Genomic DNA, 15,312 nt, shown 5'->3' with positions numbered 1-15,312 from the left:
ATTAAACCACAAACATAGCATTTGTATGTCATCATACATGTGTCTCTCATACTCATTTTACCTTGTTTATTATAGTACCACTTATACATTTATACCAAGATTATCATCTTACCAAATATCTTCACTTAATCATCAAGCATTCATATTTAAAACTAGATCATATCTTTATAAAATACCACAATTCAGATCATAAAATAACATGTTTGCTGAAACATTCCAATTCAACTCCATACCCAACAAGCATTTCATTGAGACTAGTCATATATATATATATATACATGTCATGATACATATCATTCTCTTTCTGTTTTCTTATAAACACATATCATTTATTTCATTATATCAATATTTCATATACCATAGTTTCCATGTATTCCACATATATTTATTTTTCTCCTCCTCCTCTCCATTCCACATCCTTAATGTATATAGCATTCTTGTAAGTACGATTTCACAATTTACTAATAAATGCTCACATCAAACTGTCCACACGAGTCATAGTCACTTACTTATTTATAATTCGAGCTACAGTGCTCCAAATTAAGATCCGTAAATTTCTCCTGAAACTAGACTCACATATCTTTCCACCATAAATTTTCATAATTTTTGGTTTAGCCAATTACTACAGTTTATTCATTAAAAGTTCCCCTATTTCACTTTCTGACAGTTCTGACCCCTCTTCACTAAAAATTAATTATCTCAAAGTACAGAACTCGGATAGTGTTCTTGTTGATTTATCTTGAAAATAGACTCATTAGGGATTTTAAAAATATAAGTTTAAGCCTTTAATTATTTTTATCCAAATTTTTGTGATTTTTCGAAGTCAGGACAGGGGATCACATAATTATTCTGAACTAGTCTCACAAAAACATAAATATCTCAAAATATAGAATCCTTTTTCTTGCTCTGTTTCTTTTATATGAAAATAGACTCATTAAGCTTTAATTTTATATCTCATTCAGTCTCTGATTTAATTTCTAATATTTTTGGTGATTTTTCAAAATCACGTCACTGCTACTGTCCAAAATAGTTTTATTGCTAATTCACTCTTTCGCACTTTCTTTGTATTAACCTCATTTTAACATACATATCACAAATCATTTTCACCACATTTCATACATCACAAGTATAGGCCCATGATCACAAGTCACCATAAAATCATCCTCATGTATAACTTGTTTATAACCTTACCACATCCTGGTCACTTAATGAACACATCATTCACATAACCAAGTTCCTGCACTTATTCATCACAAAACTAACAAAGCAATACATAGAGAGTCTCCCGTTGAACACTTCAGATCAATCCTCGATACTTGGTGGTTTCAGCACATAGCTCCACCCATCATATAGTTCGGATCTCTTGTATACATGGTGAACACTCAATACCAACCATGTGACCTAGCCAATTTATCTCGTAGCTCTCTTGTCTACATGGTGTCCTTCACCTGGAACCACGCATGCAACCTAGCTACATATATCTACATGATGTACACATAGTATCACCCATACGACCTAGCTACATCATAATGTCTTGTAGCTCTCTTGTACATATGATGTGCACTCAGCACCATACATGTGACCTACCTACATACTATCTGTATCATCCAATCTTTCTGAAGGTTCAACTGAGATTTCTCTCTCTTTTCCAACAATTTCACCAATCAAGTAATTATCCACAAACATATTTCCAATATTATTATAAAATATCATAATACAAGTAATATTGATGTATTACTTACATATAAACTTAAATCTCATTTAATATCAAGGCAATAACATTAAATTACACATTGCCTTATTAAAAATCATATGAACTTACAATTTCCCATAATATCCATAACCATAGAAATCACATTTATGTATGATAATTCAATACAGTTCATGTACCATAGAAATATTTTTAAATCAATTCATAAACTTGGCACCATAATCATTTAATTTAACATAATTCTATTAATTTACTAAATTTAACTTTCAAATATAAATTACTGACATTATTGTTGTATTATTATCATACCAACTTACATACTTTCAACACCTCGGAAATCATAATAAATATATCAATTTTACATTGAAACATGCATAAATTAATGCTTATTATACATATGAACTTACCTCGATACTAAAATGGCCATTTTACCAACTTTCCCAATTTTCGATTTTTCTCTCATTCTAGGTTCAAATCTCATTTTCCGGATCTAAAAAATCATATTTTAGTTATTTAATTAATGTAATATTCAAAACAGTCCTTAACTCAAACTTTGGAAAAATTACAATTTTGCCCCTAAACTTTTGCATATTTACACTTTTACCCCTAGGCTCGGGAATTAAACTTCATCCCTTATTCTTATGTTTTATGACATGCTGATCACTTTTCCCTTCTATGGCAACATCAAATTCTCACTCTAACATATACTTATGACTATTAGGTATTTTTACTGATTAAGTCATTTTACTCGTTTTCACTCAAAACCGAGTAGCACAAGTTGTCTAACATAATTTAAAACCTCATATTCTATCATAAAATAGCAAAATAAACACATTTCACCTATGGGTATTTTTCCAAATATGAACCCTAGCTTAAATTATTGCTAGAATAAGCTTAATCAAATTACCGGGATTCCAAAAACGTAAAGAACTTGAAAAACGAGGTTAGAACGGACTTACTATTGATCTTGGAAAGCTTGAAAACCCTATACATGGCTTCTCCCATGCTAATTTAGGCCTCCATGAAAAAGATGAGTCAATTTTGGCTTTATTTTCCCTTTTTATTTCTTTTAATTACCAAATGACCAAAATGCCCTTCCTTACTAAACTTTCAAAAATTCCATCCATGTCCAATTTTTGTCTATCACTTAGAAATTGGTCAAATTCCTATTTAAGACCTCCTAATTAATATTTCAAAGAAATTTCATACTAGAAACTTCTAGAATGCAAGTTTTACAACTTATTCAATTTAGTCCCTAACTTCAAATTGAGCACTTTATGCATAGAATTTCTTCACGAAATTTTCACACAATCATGCAATCATATCATAGACCTCAAAATAATCATAAAATAATTATTTCTTTCTCGAATTTTGTGGTCCCAAAACCTCTGTTCCAACTAGACCCAATTTTGGGCTATTACATATAACCTTTATGGTTCATGTGGCAGAATATAATTCAACCCCAATTTGATGATACACTCCCAGATACGATATCCCCGTTTGATGGTACACACTCAAACACTCTCATTTGATGGTAATCTAAAAAAAAAAATTCCCATTCAATTACAATACCACAACCCAAAGAGCAATACAACAAAATAGGTTTTTAACGGCATTTTTTTGGCCCTATAGAGGTGCTTATAAGTGCCACAAAAAATGTTGTTTTAGATAGCGCCGCTAAAATTTATAAAACATTATCTTCAGAGGCACTTTTATTACAAACGACACTTTTATTACAAACGACACTAAAGAATATGATATTTAGTGGCACTTTTTTTTTACAAAATGCCGCAAGGGAGTCGAGCATGTTGTGGCGTTTGTAACTAGAAGAGCCACAAAAGATCATTTATAGCGGTGTTTGTGGGAAAACGCCACTAGTATTAACAGATTTTACCAACCCATTTTATTTCATATAGAACCCGAATTTTCAACCATATTTTCCTATAACTTCAAATCCAACAACAAACTTCAAATCTAAATGATACTATCATGAAAAAAATATGTATATGATCTAAATTAATAACTGAATTAACAAAATATATTCAAGAATGCATATAATTATTTTTTTTTTAAAAAAACAAGAAACACACCCATTTAATGATTTCCTTGATTTAAGTTCCTTATCCCCGAAAGAAAGAACAAAACAAATCCAAAAGAAATTTAACCATAAATTCTTACATTGGACATATCTATATGCAAAGGGATCAATGAAAAAAGTATAACAAAAGTATAACAAATGACAGTTGTTGAATATTTTAGCCACCTTTCTATATTCTAAATTAGGGCTTCCAAGTACATGCGAGTAATATTTTAGCTACCTTTCTATATTTTAGCCACCCACCATTTTACTAAACAATCAAATTTTATTTTCAACTCTACCAAATTAGTAATAAAAAGAAGTGATTTTCGATAATTCCAATTTCAAATTAAATATCATAAATACTAAAAAGTAAAAAACTTACAGATAGTGGGAAGTTAAAAATCCCAATTGGTATAATTTCATAAGCAGTTCATGAAGACACAGAGGCTGCATGATGCCAATAATTCTAGTTGAGACAACATAACAAGTTATGTACATATGTGTTACAGGGAAAGCACAATACCAAATTATTTGCATTATATATAATCTCTAGTTAGTTAGGTCATGAAAATAACAATAAAGTACATTTATGTCTTCAAACTGATCTTAAATCACAACTTCAATTAAAAAAAACATTTCACTAGTATCATATCAATGCGAGGATATCACAATGTCCATCTAACAGTTCCATAAGCTCCAACCCAGAACTGAAAAATATATGTAATGCAGAATAGGAAATATGATATTACACAATATGCACATAGTAAATACATACTACAGCAAAGGCTATACCATGCATTTCAGTAATACAGGATCTTGAGTTTACTGCTACCAAATGGGTTGCGGTAGTAGGGTGTTCTCATCCTAAAACTAGGTTGCAGGTTTTAAACATACTAATCTCCTGATCCTATCTTTATCCCTGTTCTCCAGATATCACTTGAGAATATTTAAGAAAAGGAGTGGGGAAAAACGTTAGCAGCAGTATCCATCGAAGAAAATGCAAAAGGGTGCTAATTGACAATCAGACAAAAAGTCACGGTTTCCTAGCATAGAGATATTATATGTACTTAAGCAGCACAAGAAAGTGAGTTGCCACATGCTATATTAATTCTAGCGTTTTGATAATCATGGCTAGATGAAAAATCATAATTAGTTTTCTTAAGCCTCACTGAACTGGTGCAAAACAAATTAAAACAAATAGTACCAACAGCTTTTGATCAAAAGGAAGAATGCTAAAACTATAGTTAGAATATGAACTTGTGATCTCACCTTCCAAATAATTCCATTTAAAGTCAAGCATATCCTTCGTATTTATCTTGAAAAAGGTGCTCTTTGGTAGCTTTGTTAGAGTAACTAATAAAGTCAGTTAGTCTATTAGCTATTAGTTACCAGTTAGTTAGTAGTTAATCTGTTAGTTTAGTTTCTAAAGATAGCATGCTTAGTTGTATAAAAGCATGTGCTATCCCTACTCAAAGTAAGTGGCTTGTAAAACTGTATTCATCTTAATGAATATTCTATCTTCTTCTGATAGTTTAACATGGTATCAGATGTCCATTTCCTCCTAAAGTTAATGTTTTAAGTTCTCGTCTTGTTTCATGGCTCCTCCTTCTAGTTTGTCTACTGTGCAGTCTGCTACACCAGTAATGGCTTCCAATCTTACTGATGGCATTGTTGGCAGTCGATTCTTTTCCACCAAGAAAATCAGTGTACTTCTTGATGACACTAATTATCTACTGTGGCGGCAGCAGGTTTTTTTGGTGATCAAGACCTATAAGCTTCAAAGCTTTCTGGATTTACATACCGTTCCTCCTTCTCAACTACTTCCAGGTGATGATGGGGTGCCTCAAGAGAATCTTGAGTTTACTCAGTTTGAACAACAAGATAGTGCCCTTGCGTCATGGCTCTTATCGTTGGTAAGTCCAACGGTTCTTTCTCATCCCATTGGTCTGGACACTAATGCTCAAATCTGGAATGCTCTTGTTAATCTGTATGGCAGTAAAACCACCTCTCAATTAATGTTTTATAGAAGAGCTTTGCACTCTCAACACAAGGGTGATCTTTCCATGAAAGACTTCTTAATGAAGTTTAAGAGTTACTATGATAATCTTGCTAGTTTTGGAGAGGTTATTAGCGAGCATGAGCATGTTACTGCGACTCTTAATAGACTGCCAACTGAGTATGAGTCTGACATTACAATTATCATAGCCAGTCAAATACCCTATAATGTTCAAGGTGCCACGACCATGCTTATCGATACTGAAGCTCGACAACAAGTTACAATATTTGAGGCTCCTAGTTCAGCCAATATCGTTTCTCATCAATCTGCGGATCCTGTTAGCAATAGTACACCCCCACCAGCCTATCGCCCCTCTTCAACTACTCGAGGTCGTAGGCATGGTCGTTCTTCTAGAGCATGCATTCAATGTCAGTTGTGTGGAAAAATGGGTCACCTTGTTGACCGTTGCTACTATCGATTCGATGCTTAATACAAAAGTGCAGGCTACAGACCTCCTCATTCTCCACAAGCAAATGTATGCATGTTTAGACCTGAATCTCCCATTACACCTTGGGTGCTATCTTCTATATCCATATTGCCTCCTGCTATTCCAAATTCACAACCAAGCTGGTTTTTTCCACTTGCTCCAGTGCCTACTTGGACTAAGGCTCTGTTTGGTAACCTGTAAAAGCTTTTCTGTAAAAGCTTTTCAGGCTTTTCTGATGTTTAGTTGGGTGAAAATAATTTCCTACGGTAAAATATTTTACATAAGTTGGGAAAAGGAGGTCTTTTTTTAGGAAAATGTCTTACCCTTTTGAACTCGGTAAGACATTTTCCAAAAAATGACAGCCTTCTTCTCCCCTTCCCCCTTCCCTTTGCCCTTGGGTTACAAATCAGTTTGTTCAAGGGAAAACCAAAGCCATTTTAGTAGAGCCCAGATCTATTTTCAATGTTGAAGAAGCCATTACATGAACATCTCCCTGTTTTCCATCCATCATCACAAAAAGAACATCAGCACAACCATGTCCAACTCGATTTGCAAGAACCCTTTTTCTAAAACTCCCTTAGAGCTTCCAAAACAATCCTTTTTTAAGACTGTCGGCTAATTCCTTTACTTCTTATTTTTCCTCCGTTTATTCTTCTTCCAGCGCATTTATCGAGTCAACTGCCAACGGCACGTATTTGGGTTGGAACAAAGCTTTGGAGATTAAGATCGATGGTGGTGAACAAGTTAAGGCTTTGGGGAACAAAGACAAAGTCATAACCATGGTTCTTTTGGGATGGCTTGGGGCTACAAAAAAACACTTAAATAGAACTTAAGGATTTACTATGCTTGGATCCGGTTTCAATGTTTGACCGATAGATAGCTAAATTGGCTAATGGGTTGGCCACCTGGGGTTCGAAGAAAGAGAACGATGGTCGCGAAAGGTGCTTCATTTTCCATACTTTTAGCAATACTGGCTGGCTCGTGTAAGTTCCTTTTTTTTTCTGGTATGACTAAAGGTCTTTGATTTTGGAATTTTGCACATGGGAAAGTAAATTCTGGCATTATTTGGCAGATACGGTTCAGTGATTGAGCGTTTTCAGAGAAGAGAGGGGTTGAAAGAGATGATAAAAGGAGTAATTTTTTATTTAGGATTAACTGACCTTTTCAATCCTAAGGTTCTTATTTATGATGTTCTTAATGTTCTTAGATGATTGATTACAGTTCACAGTACACTTTTGAGTTTTGAAATGAATGTTTTATATCAAATTATGAATAGAGTTCTTTAGCTTATATCACTAAAGGTCTGCTCTTGAATAAAACACAGTGAAATCAATAAGATACTAATCTTGGCATTTGATAAAAAAGAATTGAGTACGAGTCCAGGTTCTGGAAACATTTGAAAATTTCTATCACTTCAGTAGCACTGCTCTAAATGTATGATCAAAGTTGAAATACTTCTGTCATGATTTATTTTATTAGCTGTAAAAAAGACTTTAGAATGCACATTATATGTATTGATTTGTGAAGCAGATGAAGTCTCTGTAGTCTTGATGTTCAAATTCAACTTCTAAATAACTTTATTCATACTATTTTGATTTTCATAAAACTCTTCTAAAGTTTTCTTTGATTATGAGCTTGGATGTCATGTTTTATCTGTTTTGTGCACGTTTTCTTATGTATGCTTTCTAACAAGGTGAAAAGGGCTCATCCTTTGCAGGCTTGGGCAGCTAGTTTTGTTGTTGCTATATTAAAGAAACTCAACTCAAAGAATGGATCTAAAATGGAGGGACCGATTCCACATTACAGAAAGTGGAACCTCAAATGGTTGAAGCTGTAGTGCTAGCTTCTATGGAAAACTTCTTTAAATCTGTTCTAAATATGCCGGAAGTGGAAAGGTAGGTTTTCTTTCTATGATCCTATTTTGCTTCCCACATAAATGTTAAATGAACACATACATGCCATGCTATTTTCTCTCTCCGAATGCAATCAAATCTTTTGCTTGTGATAAACAACTTGTGGTTCCTATTGCAGAAAGCTTAGAGTGGTGGTTGATGCAGCTTTGGAGGACCATCCGTACTGTTCGCAGCTATATCTTTATAGCACAACTGATAAGGTCGTTCCGTATAGCACTGTCCCCCTTCCTCTGCTATCAAAACCACAACAAATGTGATTGCCAGCTCTTCCCTTTAGCATTGATGACCAACTCAAGGCTCGACATTGCACGTTCTACATGGTGGCCATAGGCTGTTTCAGTTACTAGCCAACGACTGGTTTTAGTTTTAAAGTTATTTGGAACTAGCAATGCTGCATTGAGTTACTGATGACAAAAATTTGAAATAACATGCATTAAGATGCACAGACATTGAGAAAAAAGGGTATTGTAAACATTTCATTAAAGAGATTTGAAAAAAGAATGGATAGTTCTGTACTTATGTCAAACTTATTTATACATGCTTTTTTTCTCTTTATGTATTTGGAATTATGGATCTATTTGCCAGCTTTTTTTCTCTTTATGTATTTGGAATTATGGATCTATTTGCCAGAATTCATAAATTAAATCTAGTCCAAGATATATGAATTTATGGTTTATGGAATTTTCAAAGCTCATCTTCTGAGACACGCTCAAGTCTGATAATAGTTTTTGTGCTTTGTGACATAGGTTAATTTTAAATGTTTTACATTTTGCATTGTTCTTCTCCCTTTTATTTTCTAATGTATATTCTAGCTTAATAATTGAGTATTATTATATATTTAATTTGATTTATTTATTTATAAATAAATCATTGTAATATATGTAAAAACAATTTAAAATAAAAATTTATTAATATATGTAAAAATAGCTTTTAGAAAAATATTTTTAGGAAATCTGCCAAACAATAGAAATTATTTTACACGGATTCATTGAAACACTAGAAAAGTAAATCATTTTCAGAAAAATAAATCATTTTCCGAAAAACATTTTACTGGAAAACAAACGGAGCCTAATCCCTTTTCTGTCAATTCCCCACAACATGTCAGTGCACCCACCCCTACCAACTCACATCCTCAATCTTATTTTGCAACTCTTGAGACAGTTGGTGAGAATGCTTGGTATCCTAACTCTACCGTGACACACCATCTAACACATTCGGCTGCTTCACTAGGTGATAGTCCTTCCTACAACGGTCCAGGTAAAGTGTATGTTGGTAATAGTACTACACTCCCTGTTATATCTACTGGTCAATCCTCTTTGCTCACTAGAACACGATCATTATACATGAGATATCTGTTGTTTGTACCTGGTATAACCAAAAACCTGTTATCTATGTCCAAATTTACAAAAGATAACCAGGTGATATTTGAGTTTCTTCCTACATAATGTCAAGTTCGTGATCTAAAGACCAATTAGGTTCTTCTTCGAGGCTCGGTGTATCATGGGCTGTACAAAGTACATTTAAAGGAATCTTCCAAGAATGACTACTCTTCTGGCACAACTCATTGTTTTACAACTAGTACATCTGTTCCTTTAAGTGTATGGCACTCTAGGTTGGGGTATCCTTGTAAATATACTCTAACCAAGGCTCTACTATATCGTAATATACCATTTGGTGCCAATAGAGAATCCCTTAATTGTGTTACTTGTCACCTAGGAAAAGAGCATAACTTGTCATTCTCTAAATCGTTGTCTGAGTATTCTACAACTCTTTAGCTGGTAGTTGCTGATGTTTGAGGACCAGCTCCGGTCCCTTCCAATGGATTTTGCTATTATGTTTCTATCACAGATGAATACACCAGATACATATGGGTTTATTTCCTGTGGAAAAAATCAGAGGTTCTTACTACTTTTCCACAGTTCCATAAGCAAGCTGAAAAAGCTCTTGGTTTCAAGCTTCAAGCTTTACAAATAGATGAGGGGCGAGTTTCAACTATTGAAATTGTATTTATCTCAACAAGGGATCATGCAGATATTTACATGTCCATATACCTCAGCATAAAATGGTTTAGTTGAACGCAAGCAATGACAGATAGTTGAAGCTGGTCTTTCCATGTTGGCTTATGCATCTATGCCCTTAACCTACTGGAATGATGCCTTCAACAGTGCTATATACCTAATCAACAGGTTGCCTTCTTTTCTCTTAAGCAATATATCGCTATATGAAAAACTCTTTCAGGTTAAACCATGCTACTTCTTTCTTAGAGTCTTTGGCTGCTTATGTTTCCCAAACCTTAGACCATACAACACTCACAAACTCCAGTTTCGATCAACCCCCATGTACTTTCTTAGGGTACTCCCAATTACACAAAGGGTACTATTGTTAGGCCAATGATGGTAGACTGTATATCTCATACCATGTTACATTTCATGAAACAGTGTTTCCCTTTAAAACTACCAGCTCCACCACTACTCCATCCATGCCTTCTCCACAATCTAGTTCTAAACTACTTGTCTTATCCCCAGGCCACAAGTCGCATACTCATTCATCGTCTATTCCTTCAACTACTACTCAATTCCAACCTTTTCTTGTTGTCCCTCTGTCCAGGTCACCTAGTCTAGTACACTCTCTTTCTACTAACTCTATGTCTAGACCACCTAGTGCTAGTACACTTGACTAGGTCCAACCCCCACCAACTGTTCCCCTTAATTCCTATGTTATGATCACATGTATCAAAGTTGGCATCTTCAAACCAAAGGCATACATGAGCACAATACTCTGTCTCTCTACTAAAACTCCTGCTAACATCCATGAAGCAATGCGCCATGAATTTTGGAAAGCTACAGTACACAATGAGTTACAGGCTCTCCTTCACAATAATACCTGGAGTATTTGCTCTCTCTCTATCAATCGTAGGGCAATAGGCTGCAAATGGTTATTTAAGGTGAAAAAGAATGCTGATGGAACTGTGGAAAGGTACAAAGCTCGATTGGTTGCAAAAGGGTTTTCTCAGCACACAGGATTCAATTTTCGAGACACTTTCAAGCCAGTAGTTCGAGCAGTAACCATTCAGACTGTCCTTGCTATTGCAGTCATGAAGAGGTGGTCATTATGACAAATTGATGTCAATAATGCATTTCTAAATGGGAAGTTGACCGAGGAAATATACATGTATCAGCCACCTCGATTTGAAGTATCAGGTCACTATGGGCAGAAGCTTGTCTACAGGGTGAACAAAGCTCTGTATGGTCTACGCCAAGCTCCTCGTGTGTGGTTTCACACACTCAAACAGTATCTAATTGATGAACTTGGATTTCATGCATCAAAAGCTAATCCCTCTTTGTTCATTCGAGCATTCTCAGGAAACTACTTGTTGCTTATGGCTTATGTGGATGACATAATTATTACTGATAGTTCCAGTAATGATATATGTGGTACTGCAACTTCACAATAAGTTTTCCCTTAAAGACATGGGCAGACTCAACTTTTTCTTAGGTATTGAGGTCCGCCACACACCACAAGGGTTGTTACTCAGTCAGAAAAAATATGTCCTGGAGATACTTCACAAAACTAGAATGATAAGGGCAGCAGCTACGCCTACACCCATGGTTAGCACTCCCAAACTGGTTGCCTCCGATGGCAGTCCACCCTTTGCTGGTGGCCTTTTGTATCGAAGTGTAGTTAGAATGCTTCAGTATATCAATATTACACGTCCTGATTTATTGTTTTGTGTTAACAAACTCAGTTAGTACATGTACTCGCCCAGTGACACTCATTGGAAGGCTGCTAAATGAGTGTTATGGTATCTAATTGGAATTATAGAGCATGACTTGTACTTCTCAAAAGGTTAGTTCAAGTTATTTTGCTATTTTGACGCTGACTGGGCCTCATCTATTGAAGATCGACTATCCACCACAAGATATGTCATCTACTTAGGACCAAATCTTGTAGCCTGGTGCTCCAAGAAGCAAGTAGTAGTGTCCAAGTCCTCATCTAAAGCAGAATACCGCAACTTAGCCAATTATGTATCTGAGTAGTTGTGGGTTAAACAGTTGTTAGGGGAAATTGGCATGCCAGTGGTTCAGTCACCAGTAGTCTAGTGTGATATTACTTCTAGAATTTCAATGGCTACAAATCTCACTCATCATGCAAAGGTAAAACATGTTAAGATTGACCATCATTTTGTTCGTGAGAAAGTCCTTAATGGTACTCTGCAAGTCAACTTTGTTCCATTAGCTAATCAAGTTTTTGATGTACTCACAAAACCCATCACTCCCAAATAGTTTGCCTCGTTTAGACATGCTCTTCAAGTTGTTACAAGTGATGCTGATTTCAAAAAGCTAAAAGAACCGGGAGAATGTTAAAGTAACTAATAAAGTCAGTTAGTCTGTTATCTATTAGTTACCAGTTAGTTAGCAGTTAATCAGTTAGTATAGTTTCTAAAGATAGTGTGCTTAGTTGTATAAAAGCATGTGCTATCCCTACTCAAAGTAATTGGCTTGTAAAACTGTATTCATCTTAATGAATATTCTATCTTTTTCTGATAGGTTAACAGGCTTCACACATACATCCTTTACAGCTGAGGTTATAACAAAGATCGCCTCTGCCACTACAGCAAAACCATTCAGGAAGTAAATTAGTAATAAAATTCAAGTATGTAACCTAATGCACCATGTTAGATGATATATTTGATTCCCTTTCAAATGCACTACAATTATTGGTGTTAACTTTCTTTTCTTTTTAATTCTGTGGAGTGCTAAATTACATTTCAAAAGATTAAAAAAAGAAGAAGCAATATTTATTTTAATTAATAGACCATAAAAATGGGTCGCACTATGAGCAAGCAATGTTAAACATCATAGAGAAGCTTATGTAACTAAGAGCACAGAGATATGTGCAAGCCATAATACAGAAAATCTAGTGCTTTTTATTATCAAATCATTTAGAACAATTCTTTCAAAGAACCTATGAGCCATTCAAGCTCTCTCACCTCAAACAACATGACAACTGCATACTTTAGTCAGGTTTAAAGTTTTGTTGCTTTATTAAATCTCACAAAATAAGATTGTAAATGTAAAGAGGGCAAGCTACACTTACATGCAAGTTCATCATACTCATCTTTGCCAACAACATAGACGCTAAACATCTCCAAGCACAGTGTAAACAATGTAAATAGACCTGATAAAAGAACATTTTTGTTCATTTATTTAAATTGATATCTCAAGATGGCTTTAATTAAGGTTTAGGAAACAGATCCATCCACTGTTAACAAAGACAGGAAACCTGTGGCCCTGATGAATTAACTCATGGAATTAACTTAATTTCAAGGTAGAAAAAAATAAAACATGACAGAAGCAAAAATGTTATGCTACTGCTATATTTTGAATTAGAAGAACCCACTGCCCAGTTTAAAACGTATCTGTAAGTACAAACTATGTTTCTTTTTACTCTCAAAATGGCTTTTCCACTTATGAAAGTTACCAGACCATGCGAATAAAGGTGGAAGTTTGGTAAAGAAATCTAGTGAATTAGGCCTGTTGAACCATTATTTCTACTTTAGACTAACTGCAACTTAACAAACTTTAGCTACATGTTTAAAACATTTAAATAAGAACTAAAAATGAATGTTGTGCTCATTGCAGTCCATGCAAGACTTGAGCAATTAACTGTCAATTCTGTGGTAATGGCAGATGCAAGTGTTTCACATAGTTCAATCATGTTAGAATAGATCAACAAAATCACAACTATCAAAACCTTTAAAATTAGAAAAAATCATGCAATGTGATTTTGCAATACACTTTCTCACTTCAATGCCCACTTTCAAGAATTAAAATCAAAACTTACCATAACTCAAATCTAACCTTATATTCATACTTAAGAACTTAAAACTAACCTAAAAACATTGAATTCTTTGTTGAAAACTCAACTTTTCCTCACTTAGACAACAAGAAATCTCATTAGCACGGTAATCTAACCTGAAAAACAACAAGAAATCTTAGAAATCTCGACTCTCTCTAACCCAACGAACATGAGCGTAGTTTTAAAAATGAGGAAATCATTAGAAATTAAGTTTCATGGATAGAAAATCATTAAATTAAGTTACATCATAATTGCCTATGTTTTAAAACAATAAAGTAAAAATAAAAATAAAATAAAGAACACACAGATTTTTACGTGGCAACCCTTTCGGGAAAAAACCACGGGCAGAGGAGAAGAAAATTCACTATGTCAATTTCGAATTAATTACAAGAGGAATAGACTATATCTATTTATAGGCTTGTAAAGCCATATTCTAGTAAGATGAAACACCTTATTCTAATAAATATCCAATATATGGAATTTAATAAGGCTTAAAAACCTTATTCTAAAATAAAATAAAAGAAGTGTAATTCTATATGGATTCTTCTTTTATTTTATTTTACCTATATTTTATTTAAATAAGGATTCAGGTCACTTAATTCTAACAACCTAGTCGGATTTTCTAGAAATCAAAGTCAAGAACAATCAAGAATCAATCTCCCTTCTTTTCCATATTCTTACAAAAATAGAAAAAATGGAAAATCATGTTTTGATATTAAAAACATAGAAAATTTTGCTAGAAATAAAATTTTCTAGATTGATTGATAATAATCAAAAGCTTAAAAAGTTATTGAAAGATTTGAGAGAAATTTTGAAAGAAAATATAGAGAAAATTGTGTTCATAAAATGAAATGATTTGTTCAATATTTCAAAAACAAAATCTAATTTTCCATGGCATTAAACAAAAAAATTTTGAATTTTGAATTTTGAATTTTAAAATTTAAATTTTAAATTTTATAACAAAACACAATTTTGAAGAAACATAACTAGATCTTTGACATAAAACATAATCCCTGAGGTAATGCTCAATTATGTTATCAAAAAGAAATAAAATCCCATTTCCAATTTCATAGATCATGAACAGCAACAATGTCACGTAATGGATCTGGAACAGTAGAAAAATAGAGAGAAGAAGAAGAAGAAATTGAGAGAGAAGAGAATACTGAAAATACTGATTTAATTTTCATAATCGTTTTTGGACTTATAGTTACAGGTATATAAGGTAACCCAATAACGGACTAACACTAATAGTAACAACGGACTAAA

The 15,312-nt window shown here is 33.8% G+C and overlaps 1 protein-coding gene across 1 annotated transcript; it reads left to right on the top strand.

Annotated features, from left to right (window-relative positions):
* The first annotated feature begins 5,386 nt into the window (after positions 1-5,386).
* Positions 5,387-11,302, top strand: LOC108466209 (uncharacterized). The gene is made up of 12 exons (XM_017766557.1): positions 5,387-6,215; positions 6,291-6,471; positions 6,936-7,056; positions 7,151-7,215; positions 7,347-7,407; positions 8,081-8,169; positions 8,306-8,387; positions 9,207-9,444; positions 10,036-10,190; positions 10,279-10,373; positions 10,426-10,526; positions 10,926-11,302. Exons 1-12 carry the CDS (start codon positions 5,387-5,389, stop codon positions 11,300-11,302), a joined length of 2,394 nt encoding a protein of 797 aa, XP_017622046.1.
* The last annotated feature ends 4,010 nt before the right edge of the window (positions 11,303-15,312 follow it).

The sequence above is a fragment of the Gossypium arboreum genome, chromosome 2 (assembly GCF_025698485.1).
Source record: "Gossypium arboreum isolate Shixiya-1 chromosome 2, ASM2569848v2, whole genome shotgun sequence".
Lineage (NCBI taxonomy): Eukaryota > Viridiplantae > Streptophyta > Magnoliopsida > Malvales > Malvaceae > Gossypium > Gossypium arboreum.
Note: the sequence above shows the minus strand (reverse complement) of the source record. Positions and strands in the feature narration are given on the sequence as shown.